This window comes from Tachysurus vachellii, chromosome 4 (genome assembly GCF_030014155.1).
Source record: "Tachysurus vachellii isolate PV-2020 chromosome 4, HZAU_Pvac_v1, whole genome shotgun sequence".
In the NCBI taxonomy this organism is placed as follows: domain Eukaryota; kingdom Metazoa; phylum Chordata; class Actinopteri; order Siluriformes; family Bagridae; genus Tachysurus; species Tachysurus vachellii.
In genome coordinates, this window is record NC_083463.1 from 18373140 (window position 1) to 18397780 (window position 24641).

The following is a 24641-nucleotide window of genomic DNA, read 5'->3' on the forward strand; positions in this document are numbered from 1 at the left end:
ACTTCTATATCATATTTTATTTAACTTATTTAATGTAAACACCGTATTAGAGATCTTCACGGGTCCACGTAGATCCGAAAACCCGAGGTCTGACCCGAGACCCAAGCAGGTTCGGGTCTAAAAGTTTCACGTGTGCCTCGGACACGGGTCGGGAATAATAATAGCGGCATCGGGTCTTGAGTAATTTAAAATGAATGTGTTTTTACCAAACGGACCCGAGAAGACCCGAACTACTGTATCTCGCGTGTGTGCATCGACTCGAGTCCTTTTCCAACCTCTCCTCTTTTTGCCAAGACCGCTTGCGACATGTGGCTGGCGACGTGTGACTGGCGGTAAGCTAATTTTCGTTGAAACAGACCTGTCAATCAATTTTGAATCCACGCTGTAACGCTGTAGCGGTTACTTTAGTGTAGAGTTATGCAACATTCAGGTCCAGTCGGGTTAAAAAAATGCCAACGGGTCAGGTCGGACTTGGGTCTAATTTTTTCGGGTTTGGGTAAAAAGTGATTCGGGTCACTTCGGGTCGGGTACATTTTTTTAGACCCGAGAAGGCCTCTACACTGTATATCCTGCACTTGCTGCTACTGCACTGTGGTTAGACCTAAACTGCATTTTGTTGCCTTGTACTTGTACATGTTTAATGACAATAAAGTTGAATCTAATCTAATCTAAATGTGCCTCGGTACAAAAGGACCACAGGCTTCTCGCAGCGGCCATGTGTACACACAGTTATGTGCATGTAGTCTTATACGGCATCAATACTTTTGCTGTTTAACGTCTAGCTCCGTTTTGAACATTTTATGACTTCTCATATTTATGTATCCTAATTCTAAACTAATCATCTGCGATAGCGAAAGTGAATGAGCAAATTCAGTGTTACAAGCTTCATGAGTCATGACAGAAAAATGATCAGTTAATTACAAGCCTGAATTGCTCTCAGTAAAACATTCAGCTGTCTAACATGCTGTAACTCTGTTGCCATCACTGTGATTTTCTTGCCAAGTCGCTTAAGCTGGCCGTTTTTTAGTAGAGGAATAGAACAACTTTTTTTATGCTGTGTGTGTTTCGCTGTCCATTAACTCATTAACGAGGTAAAAATGTTAAATCACGTTAATTCATTAACGAGGTAAAAAATATGCATAGATCCCCCTATAGATGCACATATTTACATGTACTGTAGCAGAGGTAAAAGGCTCCACCTGCTCCGGCACCAGCTGCAAGCAAATCCAACGCCATCATCATGCTGAAAGTCTTATACCACTTAGCAGATTTATGTCCAGCTGACCGTCGCCTTACCTGACAGACGTGACGAGGCACTTCGCTTTGAAGCAGCTATAAAGGGAAGTAAAGTGTTCTGAAATGTTCCGCTTTTTATTCACTTCCCCGCCGAGGTGAATAAAAATCTTGACAGCCTTAAAAATCTACTCTGGCAACATTTTTCTGTTTTTATGCTCGTGATTATAAACTGTCTGGTCGCTGGGAACCTTGACATCATCGTTGATGAGGGAGAACCACCCACAAAAACAAAACAAAACAAAAAAAACTTTATGGTATTTTTCTACCCGGCTTTACATAGCGCAAGAGCTCAATATGCGGAAACGAGCATTTATTCCCAGGATGTGATGATAAGCCCTGCGTATGTGACATGAAAAAAAATGAACAGCAGCTTCTATGTTGTTGGACGCAAACTGGCTGTCTTGGTTCTGTTTTTGCTAGACATGTGTTCACATACGAGGTGACGGAAAGAAGCACTGCTCGACTGGTTCCACCATCTCTCAGGGTCAGAGGCAAGTATACTACAAGACTCTTATGTGTTCTGGCACCAAGGTGGTGGAATGAACTTCCCCTAGAGTTATTCAAAGTGTATTTTCAAACGGCGGTGCACTTCTTTCCCTATCTTTTGCATTTATATAAAAAAACAAAACAACAAAAACACCACCTTTGACACTTTTTCATTGTAACATTGAACAATGTTTTAAACTCATGATATCTTAAGTATGTAACCTAGTGAGCCAGCATTAATGCTAGAGATGATAGAGATTTAATCACTTATGTACGTCACTCTGGATAAGGGCGTCTGCCAAATGCTTTAAATGTAAATGTAAGCTAGCTGTTAAAAGCTAGAAGTGTTAGAGCTTCAGTACATGCTGGAAATGGGCAATACAGAACGTTCTGACAATATATTTATTGAATAGTAATAAGAAAGCAACCAAAACAAATGTGTAGAAATTAGAGATTCTGTTACACACTGGTTAGGTGTTTGAACTGTGCTCGATGTATCTATCCCTTGGGTCCTTTTTGCTTATTTAACTTCACAGGTTATACCGACGATGTGTGGCTGAGACAGACAGCTCAACTTCCCATGACTGGGGCTGCTTCTGCAGGCATGTGTGTGGAATTAGTGTGGAATTGCATGAAGTGTAAATAAGATAAGATTATTTAACACTTTAAATAATAATATTAATAATAATAATAATAATAATAATAATAATACAGCTTTATCATTTGTTTTATTCCAAATAATTTATTTGTCCTTTTTCATGTTTTTCTAAAGAAAATGACGCAAGTATATAAAGTATCATGTCCTTCTGATATCATATCAGAAGTTTTAAATATGGTAGCACATTAAGGAAACAATTATAAGCTGGTCCTTTTAACTGAAGATAACATGAGTTTTATGTAAGAGGAAATAATCCTACAAAACAAAACAAAACAACCCCACCTTCCATCACCAGCTGACCTTAACCTACACACCTTAACCTAAAGCCTGATCTCACCAGTGTTGAGTACATCAGCAGGTTTGGGTTACAGAGAGCATCACAAACTGAGGCAACTTCCAACTTTTCGTGACACAGAATTGACAGAAAATTTTACTTCGGCTCAGAGAAATGAAAGAGTGGGAGAGAGACAAACAGATAGACAGAGAAACAGACAGATGATAGCTAGACAGAGAGAGACACACACAGAGAGAGAGAGAGAGAGAGAGAGAGAGAGAGAGAGAGAGAGAGAGAGAGAGAGAGAGAGAGAGAGAGAGAATGATCACATTAACTCTACTGTGAAGTTCAATAAAAATATACAGGATGCAAAGTTCCTGTGGTTTTTCTTTACTAAACACACGACAGACTATGCAGTAAGTCTGAAAATAATGTATAAGAAAAGAACACACTTCACACACTCCCAGCATGCATCACGTTTACACTTTTGTATAACTGCACGGTTGATCGTGGGTCATTCCTACAACACGGCTTCAGGTCATATTTTTGTGACGTTTCTCTGACATTCACTAGAGTTGCTCTTTAAGGCCAATTCAGCTCCATTTTGGCACAGAGTGAGATGACTGGTGACGTTATCCTTGATCAAACAGTGGTTTCCATCATGCCACAAGTTCCACTTTTATACAATGACCTTAGCTGCTGCTGCTGCTTGAGAGATGCTGGCTTAATGCCCGCTCCTGTGAAGATGAATTACTGTCTCGACGTTTCTCGAGATGTTTTTGGGTTCCTGGCACCAAGTAAATGACCTTGCACCACTTCTCAGACTGACACTCACTAATGAGGATATCTGGAAGATCCACACATTTCTTTTCATTGTCGTCATTCATGTTTTGTGTAAAATGTCACCTGTGTGATTGTGTAGGCAAAACCTCATTTGTGGTGGAATTGAACCCGTTAGTGTCAGAATGAGCAGGAAAAAATGTCCAGATTGTCTCTTTTGTCCAGAGAAAAAACTTCCAGCTTGTGTCATCTGATGTACTGATTTTTTTTTTAGGTGCCAACGAAACCTTGTGTCATGAAAATAGTGGATAAATATAACTAAAAACATTTGATTATGGCTCACTTAAGAAATATTTTATTAGGCTTAATTAAAAAAAAAAAAACTGCAACGGAAGTAAAACGGCATCCAGTAATAATCAATGAGCTTGTACAGTGATACCTCGAGATACGAGTGCTTTGACATACAAATTTTTTGAGATACGAGCTGTGATATGACCAAATTTTTGGCTTGAGATACGAGCAAATTTTTGAGATACGAGCATCCGAGCCGCTCCCGCCGAAACAAAGATCCCCAACAACCACGTGTGGTCTGTTTCCCCCACCTCAGCTTCCCGAGTCTCACTTGGTTAAAGCCGCCTTTCCACTGCACACGACAAACGACGGCCGATAAACAGGAAGTCATTCATTTCCTATGGAGAGTCGCAAAGGCGCTGCGTGAGGTGCCGATCATCTGCGGATCCGTAATTTTCGGATCCGTTTTAAGCGTTGGGTCCGTTAAAAAATTTGAACTTGTGCGACTACACCGCATCTGATATGCCGACCGGACAGGTTTTTATTAAAACGACCGGCAGATGTTAGTGAGGAAAGAGTGACAAAAAAGGCAACAAAAAAAGGCAAAGAAAACAGAAATTGTAGCAATTAAGTTCAGTTAAGAGAATTTCAGTTCTGTCAGGACCACTTTGTCAAAAGAGAATTTATTAGATGATATGCATACAGTTATTGTTGGCGGTATGGTTCTGTTCTGGGCAAAAATCTACGCGCACGTCCGTGCGCATGGTCAGAGCGCGAAGAGCAGCGAAAATAGAATAAACCCCCCGTATAACAGAACCACTAATCATGCATAGTATTAGATATGCTCGCATACACCTTTTTGGAAAGTAATAAATGAATGAATGGATAAATAAATAATTAAATAATTAGAGAGAGAAATATGTGGAGATTTATGACGTAAACTGGTACAACGAACATGGGTTCCGGCATGGTGGAGTCGGGGTTGGAGGAGGGAGTTTAAATCGCAGCAGCAGCAAAGCGCAAGAAAGCGGCTCTATGAATGGGAATTTAAATTGTCGGGTAATATGGATGTTGTAACCGGATTGGTGCGCGTCGTGGACAGCTGATTAACAGCTGATGCACGCTTGACGCCGTGGCCTGCCAGAACTAACGTGATGCTTGATTTAAGTTCATTAATTTTAGTGAAGTTTAGTTAAGTTCCATTTAAGTGTAAAGTAGCATTAAGAGTGTACAGTAGCGAGTAAGTGAACGAAAGCGAAAGTGTAATTCCTCCTAAATCCTCCGCCTGTTTACTCCTCCCTCAACCGCCGTGCGCATCTTCCGTAAAGTCAGTTTATTTTTTTAACATTCTCTTTTATTACTGTACGTTTTTATACAATATTTGTCATTTATAAATACAGGTACTGTACATTTTTCATATTCAAAACACAAACAAAACAACTGGAGTTTTGCAAACTGGAACGGATTAATAGGATTTCAATTCATTTAAATGGGGAAAATTGCTTTGTGATATGAGCAATTTGAGATACGAGCAAAGTCACGGTACAAATTAAACTCGTATCTCGAGGTATTACTGTATTAGATTTTTCTTTACCTCTGAAGCAATGAGTTCCAGCCCACGACACTGTCTGTCTTTCTCTTTCTGCAGCAGGTCCCACATCTCGGGATCGTCCTGCGCCAGGCTGTCCTGCCCGGTCCATGGCCGCTCATGATCAGGTGCCCGTGCTGCTGCAGAGTGTTGTCCTCTTAGACACACGCTCACACGCTGGCACAGAGGCTGGGGACAAACAGAGAAACAAGGAAGGGAAAGAAAATATTTAAAAACCCAGATGCTTAAAAATCCCTAATGTGCACACATGGTCTATTTTCAAACAGATTACAAATAGACAGACACAGAAAGATAAAACCATATAGTATGAACTAAATAAATAAATATTATATAACCCATTTATAAAACGTTTTTTTCATTACCACTGAACGCCTTTAAACACAAACTACTTCAAACCCTTTTTTTTTTTCCTGGTGGTTCACCAATGTAGACTAACAACTGTCCCTAACAGACTCACTCACTCCACACCACTGAGACACAAAAGAGTTTCAAGTGATATAGTGCAGGCAGAACAGTTTTAGCACAACATTGTTTATTTTTTAAAAAATCGCAGACTCATTTCTTCACACGCAAGGCAGAAACAAAAATAAATACTGTTCAACCATAGGCACCTTTTCACCAATCACACAAAAGGTGCCAATAATTATGAAGCTGACCTTATGCTTTTTGACATTGCATGTTCCAAACCCTGCCAGATTTTATATACATGTATATATATATATATATATATATATATATATATATATATATATATATATATATATATATATATATATATATATATACACACATACACACACACACACAACCATGATGACAATGTTTAGGTGGTATTTGTTTAAGTAAACATCAACACGAATATCAGGACCAGAGTTTCCCAGCAGAACCAACTTCTAGCCATGTCTAGCTAGCGAAATTCTGCCCATGATAACTGACCTGACAGTTCACTTGCTGCCTAATATATCCCAACCAAGTTACCCCTGCCAAGTGATGTAATAAGATAATCATGTTATTCACCTCACCGTCAGATGTAATTCTACACAATATTAGGCAGGTGGTTTGAATGTTATGGCTGAAGTGTGCATATATACAGCACTAGATAGTCTCAAACACCTCAAAGATTCAGTATTACAGACATTACTTAATGAATATTAATACGACAAAAAATAAATGCTAAAATGAAGCCATTTTTCAGAGCGCTGGGTATCTCTGCTAAATGTGGACCAACTGCAGGGTCTCGTAACTAATCACTTTCATCTCACAGCCAATTATGGGCCATCCCACTTTTAGCAGCGCAGCTCACACCCTAGAGTGTGGAAGAGATCACAGCTGAGAATCAGAGAGTTGAGATATTTATGATAAATAGGATGCAGGCTTTAGGATTGAGGCAGAATAATATAAAGGACAGTGACATCACAGCCAAGCAGTTCTGAACGCAAATAGCCTACATCACTGGTGGGTCATTTCAGGGTGTAAGTAACAAGTATAATCTGGTATGTGAAGGCATGGTATGCTTCCATAGCATTGTCAACACTGTACATATGTTATATGCTGTTTGTTAGTTTATCTGGGGTGTGAATGCTAACCCAGGTTTGGAGACGCACAATAAAATGTCATCACAGCACAGCGAGAGAAGTTGCTGAAAGAAATACAGACTAAACACATCCGGGACCATTGACCATCAACCCTTCTCACATATGGCTCTAGTTGTTTTGCACACGACATTGCTTCTTGGGAGGCGTTGGGGCTAGATTAATTAAGCTGATGCCAGCACTATTGGTGAGAATCTTAAAGTCCCAAGGAAAAATGATTACAAATAGTTTCTAAAAATAAGCCTTCGCCAATGATAGTCAATAAATAAATACATAAATAAATAAATATATACATACACACATACTGTAGATGACAGACTGATGGACAGCAGACAGCTCTGTGTTTCTAACAGAAACAACTCAAGGTAGTCCTGATACTCTCAAAACGCGTCAGGTTTAATTTAGCTGTCGGCTATAACGCGGGAGCAAGAGGCTTATTATCCTTTTAGCGTTATTGTAGAGAAGATCAGAAGGAGTTTTTACATTTATAGTACTAGTTTTCCAGCGTCCCCACCGCCAGTCCAGTGTGAAAGCAAGATAAGATAAGGAGTTGCCTCGGGTAAGACAAAAATTTGTTCATTCTATAAAAAGCTATTTGGCTGAACATCTTTTTAAAGGATCATGTGTACATTATTATTATTATTGTTATTATTTCAGCTCCAGCACGGTTACTTTCCACCACTACCACATATGAGCTACTACACTATATAGTGTATATAAAATGGTACAAATTCTGATCATAAGCATAAAGGAAGGAGAGAGAGAGAGAGAGAGAGAGAGAGAGAGAGAGAGAGAGAGAGAGAGAGAGAGAGAGAAAGGGAGAGTGAGAGGGGGAGAGAGAGAGAGGCAGAGAGAGAGGGAGAGAGAGAGAAAGAGAGAGAAACTCAGTAAGAGTTGTTCTCTTTGCCGTAAGGATTTGGCAATACTGTACATGTATAAGGTCATGTCAATAAAGCTTGTTGAAATTGAAATTGAGAGAGAGAGAGAGAGAGAGAGAGAGAGAGAGAGAGAGAGAGAGGCTGTTCAGCTTGCAGAGCTAAAGTAAGCAGATGGCTCATTTTGTTTAGTTCTTTGGTTGCACCGAAGCATTGATCAAATCAAATAGATGATCAGTGCTTCGGTGAAAAGCGAGAAGATCTAAAATCTAAACTCTCCAAAATGTGCAAATGTTGTAGGAATAACCTAAATGTAAAACATAAAACTGACTACCAGGTTGAGGTGCTCATGTCAGTTTGGATGATTCTCCTGTCGTTCCTCTTACCGGCCCTGTTCACACCTACCACTGTGAGTTTTCACTGGAGGAAGTTTAGTCTGAAACAGAGCACAGTTTGCATAAAAAAACTGGTAATGTGAAAGCTGTCACGAGGAGTGCGAAGCGCAGCATTGCTTCTCTGCAGATGTGGTGCAGGTTCGCTTGCCCTGGAACTGTGCCACGAATTCCAGTGAATGTGAACTCGACTCGTATTCGCTCAACTCCACACTTGTTCAAGAAGTAACATAACCAGCTGATGGTGACCATAAGTTTCCAGAACATGGGTCATCCTTAAAAATATTCTTGTTTGCCGTAACCCAACCGACCCGGTCAATTTAGGACCGACTCAATTATTATTTTTTTTGCTTTAAGTCCGACCGACTTGCCGGTTGTAAATTTGCGTTAAGACCGACCAATTTTTTTTTACTCTTCGAACAACTAATACAAAAGCAATAAAATAATATTAATTATATTTTAGTAAGTATTGTAAATATATAAATTGCCTAGGCCTACATACAAACGAAGGCTAGGTTCTTTCTTTTAAATAAAAACCCATGATGTCATCTATGTTTACACTATTGGTTAACGGATGTCACACTATGGCCTGTGCGTTCGATTCGTCTCATACTCTCATTCACTGTCAAAGTCAACGGTTCGCGCTTGGTAATGATGGCTGCGGCTGCAGTAAACAAAATGTTCGCGGTCACCATTCAAACAAATTTGTTTGTGGTTTATATACCCTGCATCAAAATGAGGTTTGCAATGATGCGCCCGAAGGCACAGGTTGAAGACCCAGTCAGTGACGTCACGATATGCTAATTTGTTTAAATTCATACCTATGTAATCATCGTCACCAAAATTTTTTTTTTTTTTTTTTACATTGAAACTTGAAAAAAATATAGACCTACCAACCGACCCTTTTTTTTTTTTTTTTTACTGTTACGGCAAACCAAAATATTTTAAAGGATGGCCTGGGTGTAGCAAGAGAGGCAGAGAAACATTGTGGAACATCGAAGAGATAAGATGTCTTACTGTGCATAATAGCACCAAAAGAATTTAAAAACAAGAACATCAACATAAAATATGATGAGTCATGGGGTGTTTTTTATACACTTTTGTAATGACACAAGATGAGCACAAAAGCTCCAGGGTTTGATAGAATCAAGCGAGTCTGAACCCAGAAAAATTCTGCAGAAGCACCAAGAAAACATCATAGTAAAGAAGTCCAGTGTGAAATGCACCCAACATGCATCTTGTGTGATCGGCTTGTGTGAACAGCCGAGCCGTATAGCTAGCCGTTACCCCTGACCGTTATGAATGCATGTCGGATTTCATGCGTCATTAACACTGGAGGAAGGCGGTCACACACATTAATTTACACCAGTCTTCTGCTACATACATTTTAAGCCATGTAACTGTATGGACAATTTCACGCGGTTCAATCACATGGACTACGAAGAACAGTTTGGAACGATCGAGAGATGAGGTGACAAATGAAATGCAGTTATAAAAAGCAGCTGTGCTGAGCTCTGGCATTCAGTCACACAGCGATTATGTATTTTCTGGTTAGGGTGATGATGCAGTGGACCCTGCGTTGTCGTCCGGGACATTTGAGGATATTTTATAAAAAGACACACCATATAAGGACCTATGAGACAAGCTGTCCTTCTGGGTATTTTAGGTGAAGTGAAGTTACTGAGCTCTGAGCACAGATACATCGTATCCTGCACAAACATTGGGGCAGTGTTGGCTTAAGTGGTTACGGCTTTGGGTTGTTGAAGAGTTGATGCCCCTTCACTGCCTAGCTGCCACTGTTGGGCCCTTGACCAAGGCCCTTAACCCTCTCTGCTCCAGGGGCACTGTATCATGGCGGGGCTCTAACTCCAACTTACAAAGTTCAAATCATAATTACTACACGTGTGCTCCAACAGCTTTACATAACATACCGATATCTGTTAAATGTTATTCCGTAAGCAGAACATGGCGTAAAACTTTCCAGATGTGGGAATATGCTTCCGGTGAAAATGAGAAAAAAAAATCTCTGAGAAACACTACTAATAATTACATTAACGCACCTCCCCGTGTACAACCAGCCCTTTTGGAGTTGAAAACACACTCAAGTATCCTCTCCCTTACACTCATTTGAATACTATGGAGATTTACACACGCACACACACACACACACACACACACACACACACAGTGATACATCGAGATACGTGTGCTTTGGCATACAAATTTTTTGAGATACGAGCTGTGATTTGACCAAATTTTTGGCTTGACATACGAGCAAATTTTTGAGATACGAGCATCCGAGCCGCCGCCGCCGAAACAAAGATCCCCAACAACCACGTGTGCTCTGTTTCCCCCACCTCAGCTTCCCGAGTCTCACTCGGTTAAAGCCGCCTTTCCACTGCACACGACAAACGACGGCCGATAAACAGGAAGTCATTCATTTCCTATGGAGAGTCGCAAAGGCGCTGCGTGAGGTGCCGATCATCTGCGGATCCGTAATTTTCGGATCCGTTTTAAGCGTTGGATCCGTTAAAAAATTTGAACTTGTGCGACTACACCGCATCTGATATGCCGACCGGACAGGTTTTTATTAAAACGACCGGCAGATGTTAGTGAGGAAAGAGTGACAAAAAAGGCAAAAACAAGTGAAGAGAAAAGCGATGAAGAAAAGTAAGCAAAATTAATGTAAAGAAAACAGAAATTGTAGCAATTAAGTTCAGTTTTATTCAATTAAGTTAAGAGAAATCAAGCATCACGTTAGTTCTGGCAGGCCACGTCTTCAAGCGTGCATCAGCTGTTAATCAGCTGTCCACGACGCGCACCAATCCGGTTACGACATCCATATTACCCGACCATTTAAATTCCCATTCATAGAGCCGCTCTAGAGCTTCGCTGCTGCTGCGATTTAAACTCCCTCCTCCAACCCCGACTCCACCATGCCAGAACCTGTGTTCGTTGTACCAGTTTACGTCATAAATCTCCACATATTTCTCTCTCTCTCTCTCCCTCTCTAATTATCTAATTACTTATTTATCCATTTATTATTTTCCTTTCCTATTTTTAACTCTATGCATGATTAATGGTTCTGTTATACTGGGGTCTATTCTATTTTCTAGTTGCTGCTCTTCCCGCTCTAAATGAAGTTTAGTCAAGTTCCATTTAAGTGTAAAGTAGCATTAAGAGTGTACAGTAGCGAGTAAAATCCTAAATTCCTCCTAAATCCTCTGTTTACTCCTCCCTCAACCTCCGTGCGCATCTTCCGTAAAGTCAGTTTATTTTTTTAACATTCTCATTTATTACTGTATGTTTTTATACAATATTTGTCATTTATAAATACAGGTACTGTACATTTTTCATATTTAAAACACAAACAAAACAACTGGAGTGGAATTTTGCGAGCTGGAACGGATTAATAGGATTTCAATTCATTTAAACGGGGAAAATTGCTTTGAGATACGAGCAATTTGAGATACGAGCAAAGTCACAGAACGAATTAAACTCGTATCTCGAGGTATCACTGTATATTCTTAAAAACTTCAACATGGTTCACTATTTCAGCTGGAACCGTGTTCTTCCGGGGGAAGCTTCCGATCTGATGTTAGCGCATAAAAAACACACTGACAAAAACATCATAACTAACAGTAATAAAGATAATGGAGCTGCTGCCCGTCCTTTTTCTAATTCACCAAAGCGCCATGCTGCACGGGAGGCCAGGAGCGTGATGAACTGCTTCATTTAAAAAACGTTATTAAAAAACAATTAGCTCAATGATGTGGGAGCGTTAGGAGACGATGTATGAGACCGGCTTCGCTTAACGGGTGGACAACTTCTGGTCACTTCATCAGGAGCCATGAATGCGGTAAAGCAGACACCTACGGTGCCTTAGGGATATAATGGGTAAATAGTGTAAATGGGGAAATCGGGTGAGTAAATAAATAACGCTAATGAGCGTCATAATAGCCCTTAGGGAACTGGACATAATGGATAAAAGTGTTTATTACCTCAGCTGAAGCAGAAGAGCAAATCAGGTAAGGGTCAGAAAATACCACAGGTTAGAATGATTACAAGAATGGGACTGGAAAATGTTAACTATGTTCATGATTATTGGCATCAGACATCAGAATTTGTGCTTAGAGATGAAAAGGTCTACGATGAGGGGGAAAGGAAATGTCTGTCATTTACTATAAATGATCAATTGTTAGGAAATAAGCATAGAAACTTACTGGCCACTTTAATAGGAACACCGGTTCCTATTAACCAGTTCCTCACCAGTTGTTGTTAAAGAGGGCCAGCCAATCATATGGTGGCAAATCATACAGCTCAAGAGCTTTAGTTTATGTTCACATCAAACATCAGAAAGAGAAGAAAAAATGTGATCTCAGTGACTGACAATGGAATGGACATTGGTTGCAGACAGGCTGCTTTGAATATTTCAGAAATTACACGTTTTTCCAAAAAAAACCTCAAAGAAACAAAGATTATCTCGTGAACGTCAGGTTTAAGGCTACAGTACCTCGATCCAGCACTTTTTACAATGATAGTCAGCATGAAAACAGCTCAAAAAAAACAACAAAAAAACACTCCAAAATGTAAGGAGGACGAGCTACAACATCAAAAAGACTATTTTCTAATCCTGACAGCCAAAAGCAGGAACCCGAGACTCGAACCCCAACTGAGCAGTGAGAGTTAAGAGTCTTTTGGACATCTTTTATGGCATTGCTGTTTCTATTAAAGTGGACAACGAGTGCATGTCATCTCGAAAACCCATTAAATTTTTTTTTTATTAATATTGGTGTTGAAATGCACAGAGGAATCATACAGGAATAAGAGCATTGATAAGACTCACATGTTCACACCTGTTCTAGAGAATGTTGTGTCTGGGATTAACGAGTGTGTTTCACAACATAAACATCTTAAACACTGGTTATAACTGCTGAAACTTTTCTTTGTGGCATCGTAGCATTAGAAACACTATCTATTAGCTTAGTTAGCCTTTTTGGCTAGCTGAGTAATTAGCACTGAAATATTTGTTTACTCAGTAAAGGCCATTTCTGGTAACTGTACTATTTGAAAGGACAGAACTTTGACATTTTGAAATAAATAAATAAATAAATAAAATAAGCCTTAATCTAGACCTGCTTGTTTTGAAGGCACATTGTGACAGGAAGTAAAATCCCTGAGTGACTTTAACAAGCCACAGCTGTTATTATTATAATGACGTATTATTAAATTCCACTTTTACATTTTCTAGACTTTTCCATGGTAGTGAATTAAATTGTAAAGGTTATGGTTGTTAGCACGGTGAACTTACTTTAGCCAAACTGTTAAATGGAGACGGGTAGGATTTTCTGCCTTGCAACTGTAATTAAAGTTTAATCGAACTTAAGCTGGACACCGTTAGCAGCTCGCTGTTCGCTGAGGTGTGGAGAGACATCTCAGTTTGTGCAGGTGGGGAAAAAGGCCATCATTTTTATTTGAGGCACTGAATCATTTCCACATTTTACACATTTACGACACCGAGAGATGTGCTTAAGGAAGACAGATGCCATGACGTGGTAATGAGGGTGGTCCTATTCCCAAATTTCTCTCTCTCACACACACACACACAGAGACACGAGCAGGAGCTGCCTGTGAGAGCTACACCACACAGTAATACAGAAAGGAGTGGCTCAGCTCCTCTGGCTTTCTGTCAACAGCAGTGCCCTGTGCCAGCACACCCGCTGAGAGTGTCTGCCTGTCTCTCATGGGCCACCTCGTCCACGTACACACACTTGTGATCACACTCACAGATACACACACACCACACACAGGTCATTACTCTCTGACAGGACTTGTCCTTTGCTGTCTGCTCTTCCAATGGGGACAAAGAGCCTTATGATACAGAGGGAGCTGGAGTAATGTTTGTGTGTGTGTGTGTGTGTGTGTGTGTGTGTGTACATGCACAAACAACCTGCAAATTAAGACAAGCTGTAAGCACTAAGGTTTCCCAAAGAAGTTACTTACACACAAAGCAGAGAATTTCAGCAGAGAAACTATAGATATTACCAAACACGCACACATGCAGACAGACAGGCAGATAGAGCAAGAGACAGATAGACAGACACATGCACTTTTCTAGGGCACAATCAACATTTGCAGCTTGCATATAAATATTCTTTGAAATGGGAAAAAGATAAAAATTACAACTGATAACTCCTAAGGAATGAATCTGTCATGGAACTATTTTTGGAAAAAGTGTGTGTGTGAGTGAGAGTGAGAGTGAGAGAGAGTTAGTGTACAGGCTCTGAAGGTGAACTTTGAAGTGAGAACTTTGAACCATGCATCAGAAGAGTTGACACACACACACACAAACAAACACACACACACACAAACACACACACACACACAAACACAAACACACAAACACACACACACACACCTCTTATCTGGAAGGACTGATGCCGTACCTGCACACACTTTTCTTCCGGAGTCACATAAGAATGTGGGCCAAAACAAAAAGACAAAAGTCATTTAATTTGACTTATTAGTTTTTGTTTTTCTTTCTTGTTTTTCAAGGGCAGGAGTCAATTTTACAGATGACTACTGTCCATCAAACCTTCGCTGGATGACAATCAGCTTTGTAACACGGGGTGACGAAGGAAGTGCACAGGAACGAGGGATAGAGCACGTTAAAAAGTGTCAGCAAACCGAGAATCAGTCAGAGTGACACATGCTCTTTTCTTTCCCTGTCAGGGACTAATAGGAGAGCAGCCGTTACAAATTGCCCGCCGATTTGGTGAAGGATGACACGGGCCAGGGCAAAGAGAGCAAGAGAGAGAGAGAAAGAAATAGTGTGAGTGCGAGATGGAGAGTGAGACAGAGCGGCAGAGATGGAAAGGTGGAAGTGAGCTCTGCTCCTCTAGCCCTCGGCTCTCCCCGCAAGACACAGAACAATCAAGAGGGTGGAAAGCCAATTTCCTGCCGAGACTGGGGAACATTATCGCCATAATCCCGGAGATGGAGTCGAATAGGAATGACGATCCTGGACGGTGTCAGTCTCTGTCAGCCCGTGTTCACTGGAGCATGATGGGGCACATCTGGTGTCGCTGAGGTGAAGACTGAGCTCACCGGCACTGAAACGCTCACCCGCTTCACAAACATGAAGGGGGCTGAAAAGATCTTTTTAATATGCATCTAGAGTAACTCTGCATTTTTGAGTGCGCACTCAATCAGGTCTGGATTTGACAGCGGTGTCGTGCCAGCACTAACACGGGCAGCTGGAGCGCTCCCCTCCCAATCCTCAAACTGCTGTAAATTTGGGGCTTCTGCAGAGCACGCCTAAAAATAAACATGAAACGCTTAGAATATATATGCTAATCAATTATTAAGTGACCTTCGGACTGATCCGAATGTGGCGGTTTAGCTCCCTTTATCCACAACAACCAGTTTTGGGGAAACCAATAAAGATGTTTACAGGGTTAGGATTACAATTACACAAATATTAACCAGATCAGAAGCAAAGACCAGTTCGTTCTGAATAACTTCCTGTGTGTCAGGAACGTTCAGGTCCGTCTCCTCTGAACCCAGCAGAGGGTGTGCCACTGAAGCCGTCGGTTTCATTGGAGGACAACGGGGGTGAGCTTTGACTCTTTTTAAATCCCTGTTACACAAGCATAAGTTAATAATTAAGTAGGATGATTAAGCAGAGAGCACTCAAGCTTTAACATGGACTTCATAAAGCAGCAAAGTAACTAAAGCTAAATTAATGAAGTGTGTATTTATACAGGTTTTGTTGTTCACTGCATCACGCCGAGTCTGGCTGAGGAACAAAAGCTTTAACTTGGCAAAATGACCCACTGCCTCAAAGCTGCAGCATCGCGACCAGCATCACCACCACAGTCAAGTGGCCTGACCTCATTTTCCAAATCCTTTAATCAGTCACAGATATCTGAGGCAAAAAAAAAAAAAAAAAAAAGCTTGCTGATCTAGTTAATCTGCAGATATCAGACCTAGGGTTTGTGTGTGTTTTTGCTGTGGCCTGCTCTGGCTGCAAGAAAAACAACTGATTTCGGGAGTCAAACAAGCCCTTTTTCCAACCTGAGACTGAACTAGGACACTGTTTTTTTAAATGAATGAAAGCAACAAGGACAGGAAAAAAAGGATTTAAAAAAAAGGCGCACAAGGAAATGCCATGCTCACTTCCAGCTATTAATACGGCCACTCAACAGCATAAAGCCTCTGATTCGGCGTTGGAAATATGAGTGGGAATCTTCAGCTGACTTACAATCTGATCTATTTACGGCTTTTGGTAAGAATAAGATGATGATGACGACACAGACAGAGACTGTTCATTCAAGTCATTACACGTGATCCGGGTCTGACGCCAATTTCTAGAAGCCTTTATTTTGCTAACAAATCACACATGAAATAGAACAGCGAGTGTAATAAACATGAACAAGAAGGATTACTTCCTCAAGTTTTCATTTTTCAAAATGCCTAGTGAGTAGAAAGTAAACAGACTTAAATCACAAAGAAACAAAAAAACCAGTTGTGATTAAACACACTACACAAAGAGCCAAATGGCTGAAGTGTTTGTTTTCTGCTGCTTGATGATGGACTGTCGTAAAGCACCGCTCTCCTCTGTGCTGGACAACAGCAGAGACTGTGTATAGAGAAGTAGTGCTGATAATCAACACGCTGTGTCATTTGGTCAGCTTGACATTTTACAAGTGAAAACATTGCACATGTGGAAAGCGAGCATGAGCTGTGTAATTTGTTTAAGACAGAAAAGGGAATCCATGATGAATCAGAGAAAGCACGTCTTCCCACATGTAGCTCATCCGACTTAATAGCTATCGTGAATCTATCGCAGATTCCCAACATGATCGATCACCTCAAGCCTAATGCAGTTTTAAAATTAGAAATAAGTTTTCTTACACTTCTGCAAGGTAATTGCATGCAGGCTGAAGACATGGTGAGTAGAATTTAGATAGGAAAACACGGAAGGTTTCATTTAAGACATTTACACAGACATCTCTCAGATGTCTCTTACACACAGTCTTTAAACAGCCTCTTCATATAAGAGAGAGAGCGAGAGAGAGAGAGACTGAGAGAGCGACTGAAAGGGAGAGTAAGGGAATAAATGAGTGCACGAGAGGGGATGAATAGAGTGAGAGAGTGTGTGAATGAGTGTGTGTGTGTGTGTGTGTGTGTGTGTGTGTGAGAATGAGAGTGAGTGAGTGAGTGAATGTGAGTGTGTATGTGTGTGTGTGTGAATGTGAGTGAGTGAGTGTGTGTGAATGTGTGTGAGTGAGTGAATGTGAGTGTGTGTGTGTGAATGTGAGTGAGTGAGTGAGTGAATGAGTGTGTGTGAATGTGAGTGAGTGAGTGAGTGTGTGAATGTGAGTGAGTGAGTGTGTGAATGTGAGTGAGTGAGTGTGTGAATGTGAGTGAGTGAGTGAGTGTGTGTGTGTGAATGTGAGTGAGTGAGTGAGTGTGTGTGTGTGAATGTGAGTGAGTGAGTGAATGTGAGTGAGTGAGTGTGTGAATGAGTGAGTGAGTGAGTGAGTGTGTGAATGTGAGTGAGTGAGTGAGTGTGTGTGTGTGAATGTGAGTGAGTGAGTGAATGTGAGTGAGTGAGTGTGTGAATGAGTGAGTGAGTGAGTGAGTGAGTGTGTGTGTGAATGTGAGTGAGTGAGTGAGTGAGTGAGTGAGAGAGAGTGAGTGAGTGGGTGAGTGAGTGAATGTGAGTGAATGAGTGAGTGAGTGAGTGAGTGTGTGTGTGTGAATGTGAGTGAGTGAGTGAGAGCAAGAGACACGAGTCCCATCAGTATGCTCAGCAGAACCACACACAAGGCCTTAATCGTCAGTATCTTAATAAAACGCTGGTTCATGACTGCAGACTGCATTTTACGTCCATGTGCTAAACCTTTCAGGCCAAAAAGTGAAGTATGTGAAGAGGTTCAAAAAATTCCTTTAACAATGTACAACAGCTGCAAATGTGCTGAACACCAAGCAGGAGATGCTAAAATTAACCATCCATGTAGTAATTTGATTCATAGGCCTAAAGCAGTAGAGCTGAGATTTACATCACCTCACTCACCTTGAAGCAGCAGCGGAGAGAAAACCTACAGTCATTAAAATACCGTCATGACAATGATGATAATTAGATTTAATAATAATAATGTACTGTTAGTTGTTTATTTTGAATGCAGTCCCTGGTCCAGAGGCAGGATCCTGTGAGCTCATCGCCACAGCTAGGGTTCGACTCCTGGGCGGAGAAACAAGGCGCTAACTCTCAGGAAGAGCTTGTGGTGAAAAACTTGTCTATGTTGCCTAGATAATGATCTGTGGCGACACCGAACACGGTGACAGCTGAGGGAACATTTGTTTATTTTAACAATAATAAAAATAATAATAATATAAATACGTTTTAAAATAAATAAGAGCACTATTATTTGTTTATTATTATTACTACTATTATTATTATTATTATTATTATTATTATTATTATTATTATTATACTGAAACTGCTGCACTAAATGCACTAAAATTGCATAATTAATTATGAATGAAGTAATGAAAGGCAGCTCCTTTGCACAAGACATTACTTTACAAAAACTAAGACTAAAACAAATGGCAAGAATGAATAAAATAAAAAAACAAATTAAATAATAAAAATGTTATCATTATTAATAATAACAACAACAATAATAATTATTATTATTGATACAATAATCCTTTTTTCGTGCCACAACAGGGAAACTTGTTACAATATTGGGATAGAAGGAAAAAGTTCAAGAAATAGAAATATAAAAATATAAAAAGACACAATACTTCAAGTGTCCCTACATTGTTGCACTATTCCCATATGAGACGGTGGTGGTTATTATTATTATTATTATTATTATTATTATTATTACTACAACTATCTTGTACTTGTAATTGAACAAAAGTAAACAAACTAACTAAAAAGCACTGGTGTGGATGTCTCCGAGCTCCAGGGTCACTGATTAGATCCTGAGCTTGTGCTCTGTCTGTGTGGAGTTTCTGTTTGTGTGCAATAGAAATGACCTGAACACAGCACGACGCTGATAGTAAAAAGCTAACCCTGGGGAGCTAAAATCCTGTCTCCATGTCGAAAATCACTGTCGCTTACTGTTTCATCTATAAAGCCTGCATTATATAAGTAGAGCACCATCACACACACCAGACCGACTGCTTGCCACATTGTCATGGCCCACTGCTACAAACCTAGAAAGCTAAAAAAAAAAAAAACTTAAAACAAATATACAACAATAACCAAAATGCGTTGTCCTGAGTATGAAACATTTTCTTATAATAATAATAATTATATTTATATCCACTAGAGAGTCCATCCTCCATCATGGCCAATACATTTTAAGCTGATATAAAGTGCTATGTATTGTATTACAGTGTGTATGTGTGGTGTACTTTGACTTTGACAACAGATTTAATATCCAATGTCCAAACTAACGCACTGTGTTGAATCCTTATTCAAGGATTCCTTATTATTATTCAAAGAAATCCTTATTTGTTCCAAATCCATCCAGCAGACTTTTGAAGAGAAAACACGTCTGCTGCAATACCTGCTCTCTGCGAAAGTCATACAGATAAATAAATATAAATAAATAAATAAATAAATAAATAATTATAATTAATAAATAAATAAATAAATAAATAAATAACAAATAAATAAATAAAAATATCCTCTGGTCTGTGTGAAGTTTCTGTTCATGTGCAATAGAAATGAAGTAAGTCTGCTGTGTATAAGACTTTTCTTGCGATTATTGAAACCAAAATGCTTGATTTTACTTCAGCTTTTTTTTTTTTTTTAAATTGCTGAGCTTGTAAACACGAGATTCTTCTTTTAAACTCCTAGCAGTTTACCAATATTTGTACTAAGTATCTATCCCAGCTATACTCATGTTTAAAGCCATGTTCATAAAAGATGGTTTCAGCTGAATGATTGTTGTGTTGACGTCACACGACATGTATGTATTGGCCCAAAGTGGCAGCAATTTTGTTTAAAAAAAAAATAAAAAAATCGCAAAATCCTAGACTGATGGGAAAGCACGGCTTCTGTTAAAGATTTTAAACTACTAAATTGACTGAGGTTTGATTGGTATCAAGTGAACATTTTAATGCAGCTGACGGATGAGAATTAACCTCTATAAAAGACACACATCCCCACTGTACAAATAAGGGGAAAAAGCTTGAATAAAGCTTTTTTACTTCTGATGCAGTTAATAATGTTAGCTGAAGCATAAAGGCATATTGCAGATGGATAATGTGTGTAGGTTCTTTTATGGCAAATAGAGCATCCATGGTTTTGAATGCTCAGAAGGAAATCATTTAAAACTCGTTAACACTACAAACAGCGCCATTAAAAAGCTGAACGCGCCGAGTCGGACGCACGCACGCACGCTCCTCAGTACGGTAATGTTGCCTCAGCATGAGGAGAACTTTGATTCAAATTAAATACAACATTTTCAGATAATGAAAACTGTCCGTTTCAGGATGCTTACAAACAGCTAACTTGGAATCAAACATTAATTCATTCAATTGTTGTATGTAAACACTGTTAATGAGACAATTGTGATTGACAGGTTGTGCGAGCAGCAGGTTCTGTTTCCACGTGTTCAGCTACATCGCTTCAGCTCAACACAGCTCCGTGTTAGCTCCACTAGTACACTACAGTTAGGTCCTGTCCTCCAATCTGATTGGACAACTGGAGTTCCACCAGTGCTGGTATTTAATAGAAGTAAACATTGATACAGTTTTGTATCACTGTTGTCGTCTGTGTTCGTCAACATTGCAACCGTTTCTAGCAATAGTTCTTTACACTGAAATTGCAGCTGCATCCCGAACACTTATGCACGGCGTACTTAAGCCCTACACCTTTCTGTAGTATATATAATGTGAGTAGTATGATTGCATTGAGAAGTACACGGATACTAACTGTAACAATGACGTGTGGAACGTCAGACTACTGACTACTTCATGCACTCAACACTCTCAGTTTGGCTTACTTAGCAGAAAACGGGTGGAGCTACCAGGTGCTGATGCTGGAGAAAAAATTTACAAAATGGCTTATTCTTACAGTTTGGTAGAAAAAAAATCTTAGTGTTTCATTTGAGCTAGTTCTGCACTTCTAAATTCATACACTAGACAGTAGAGAACATAGTGTATAGTATGTCATTTTGGACACTGCTTGAGATACTAGACTTACTACGGGCAGTCAGTTATGGGGTAGGTTATGGGGTTATTGTTACACCATAAATATTGTGGTCTTTAAAAAAATAAATAATTATAATAATATACACGAATTTGAGAATTGAACACAATTTCAAAAATTAAAAAAAAAACTGAAATAAGATAAAAGGAAATAGGAAACAAATAGAGGAATAGGAAATAAAAACAAAATCATTTTCTTTAGTTCATTTAATTAAAGTGTGAATTTAATTTTGCGCTCTCTGATATTTTTTGGTCATAGTTTCATTTTCTTTTCATTCACACTAGTTTTCTTTGCTCTCTTTTACAAGTGATAAATAAATAAATAAATAAATAAAAACAAGAGATTTTGCAGATTAAGGATACAACTCTCCATTGGTCCACTGGATCAACCGACAGCCCTTCGTTAGCCAATCAAAAATATGGAAGTACATGATGTCACAAACTTCTTTTAGTGGTTTTGTGAATAATCTGTGATTATTACTGTGAATTCCTGAATCATTATAAGATCCCTGTAACTGCTAAGGAGTTTGCAGTAGTGTTTGATGCCATTCCTAGTGGTCTTATTCAACTTTTATCAGGCAATATATCTTCTGAGCCTATTCCCTTATATACACAGATCAGTTCAGTATTAATGGTGTGAAAATTATAGATAAAAAATGATGTAGAAGTACATTATTGCCTAAATGCAAACCTTTTTGGAACTCGATGTATAATCAGACTGAATGGAAAGAGGTCTGGAGTTTACCTAGTAAATACCGCCTCACCAATAAAGTTAAAGAAATTACATATAAGGTTATTCATTTGATTTATCCAGCGAGACAAGTTGTCTCAAGATTTATCAGAGACATGGAGACTACATGCGTCTTTTGTCATTCAGAAGAAGAATCCATAAAACACTTATTTTTTGAATGTGTATTTACCCAATCGTTTTGGATTGATATTGAATATCTAATATTCAAATTCACAAAATTAAAGATTCGGATATCTGGTAAAGATATATTTTTCACAAAATATATCACAAACAGAAATGGAATAATAATAAACCTAACATTATATTACTTAAAATTGAACTTAAGCATTATATTGAGGCCCTAAAAGATGCAAGAAATAAAAAAAAGCGAAACGGATGGATAGAATCTTTTTCTGTTGTTTCCTTTGATGCTATTATGAATGAATGCAATACATAATAGTTGAACACACTGTGATCCACTGTATTTATATTGTTATTGTTCTTGTTATGCAATAAAAAAATTTTTTTTAATAAAAAAAGAATAATCTATGATTTTTTTTCATGACGTCACGTGGCGAATCAGTTCGAACCTGTTCGATCATCAGCTACTTTCCCCTTAACAGAACTGGCTGCTCTGCTGTAACGTTACTTTATCGTTCAGCTTCTGATGAAAGTGTTGCATCATCGCGTCGCTCCACTGGAAGTTTTCTTGCAGCATTAAAACACTGCTTTGCATTGTATTTTTTAGTTGCCCCCAAAAGCCACAGTTGAACGTTACCCGTCTGTCAGGCTGAGATAAGGCTAAAGCTAGGTTTGGAAACTTAGTTATCTTAGCTTACTTATCGTTAGCTTACTCGGCTAGCAACTGAATAATAAACGCAACACGACACTCGAAGAAAAGAAAATGCTTTCACAAGCATAAAATAAGAAAATCCCAGCTAAATGTTTAATGGGGTTGGTTTATAAACATGTGACATTATAATTATATGTAACCCAGTTAGCCTACAGCTAGCAGGCTAAACCTGAAGCAGCCATGTTATATAGTTTTAGCTCCTTTGTAACTGATTTTTCATTTTGAGAATAAAACTCCACACATGTTGGTGATAAAATCTTACCGTTAGGCCAACTGGCTAACACACAGCCATTAAAGCTACCACAATGGAATAACAAACATGCTGTAATCCATAAGCAACAATACATTATATTAGCAGTGCCTAATAAAAACAACAAACATGCTTTAATACTCACCCTGACTAAATGTCTCAATGGCAGTGTCAGCATGATGATAACGTGGTGGAAAAGCTCGAAGCACCCAGGCTCTCTGCACTCACAAACACACACACACACACACACACACACACACACACACACACACACACACACACACACACACACGCAAGACCCTAACGCCTGCGCTCGTGGCGTTTGCAATACAAAGGAGCTTCATGGGAAATGTAGTTTCTGTCATTGCACAGCCTCCACGAGCCAATCCATGTTTCGTTCCTTAGACAGTGCGAACTAACAGACACGCTTACAAATGATAAAATGTCTAGCCTGGGTACAGGGCATGACAAAGGATTACAGCTGGGGTTTCAGTTTTATATAGAAAATGTGGGTATGGTGCAGGTTTTTATTCCATCCAAGCAGAAGGGATCCACCATGAATGGGATCCACCATGAATGGGATCCACCTTGAATGAGATCCAACATGAATGGGATCCACCCTGAATGTGATGCCAGTGCAACTGCTGAAGCAAACACTGCAATGGCAATTTAGCATTACCCTTCCACCTACAGCTTGTTTTGAGGGGTCTGGGAGGAATCAGAAAACTTGCATTTAGAGCATGTAGCGAAATACTATCCATAAAGTTACCCGAGCTTAGGATCAAACCTAAGACCTTGATTTGTCTGTCTCTGTATTGTCATATAATTTTAAAACTTAGAAACTCTAATTTGCACACTGAAGTGCAATGTTTGGGTTCATTTTAATGTAGATGTAATAGGCTCAGAGAATCCCAGCTCTTAGCCAGAACAGTGTTGGTGTTTTTTTCCTTAAAATGTAACACCCAAAGCATAGATTCAACATAGAGAATGATAAGAATATTTAACGTTTTATTTAATATTTAATGTTTTGTGCAATTCTGCTCCAGGACAGAAGGGGTTTTGATAAACGTCATACAGCACAATGTACAGATGTACAGAGAATCTGACTAAATGTCTTTATATAACATCTGTTTTTATATAACATAAATAATATTCATTCATATTCATTATAACAGCTTTATCCTGGTCAAACTCATGCTGTATCCAGAGCTCATACCAGGAAAACCCGGAGTGTAGTGGGAATGGGAACGGAAGCCAGTCTATCTCAAAACTCCAGGCATAGATGCACGTCCACACGCTCACTCACACCTTTAGGTGAG

General features: G+C 39.3%; 1 protein-coding gene across 1 annotated transcript in view; it reads right to left on the bottom strand.

Annotated features, from left to right (window-relative positions):
- shmt2 (serine hydroxymethyltransferase 2 (mitochondrial)) overlaps positions 1-23596 on the bottom strand; it is a 37621-nt gene extending 14025 nt beyond the window's left edge. The window contains exons 1-2 of the mRNA XM_060868159.1: positions 23468-23596; positions 5380-5562 (exon numbers count right to left, since the gene is read on the bottom strand). Coding sequence (XP_060724142.1) covers positions 5380-5562; positions 23468-23500 — 216 coding nt within the window. The 5' untranslated portion in view covers positions 23501-23596. The remainder of the gene's footprint in view (positions 1-5379; positions 5563-23467) is intronic.
- Between the last annotated feature and the right edge of the window lie 1045 nt (positions 23597-24641).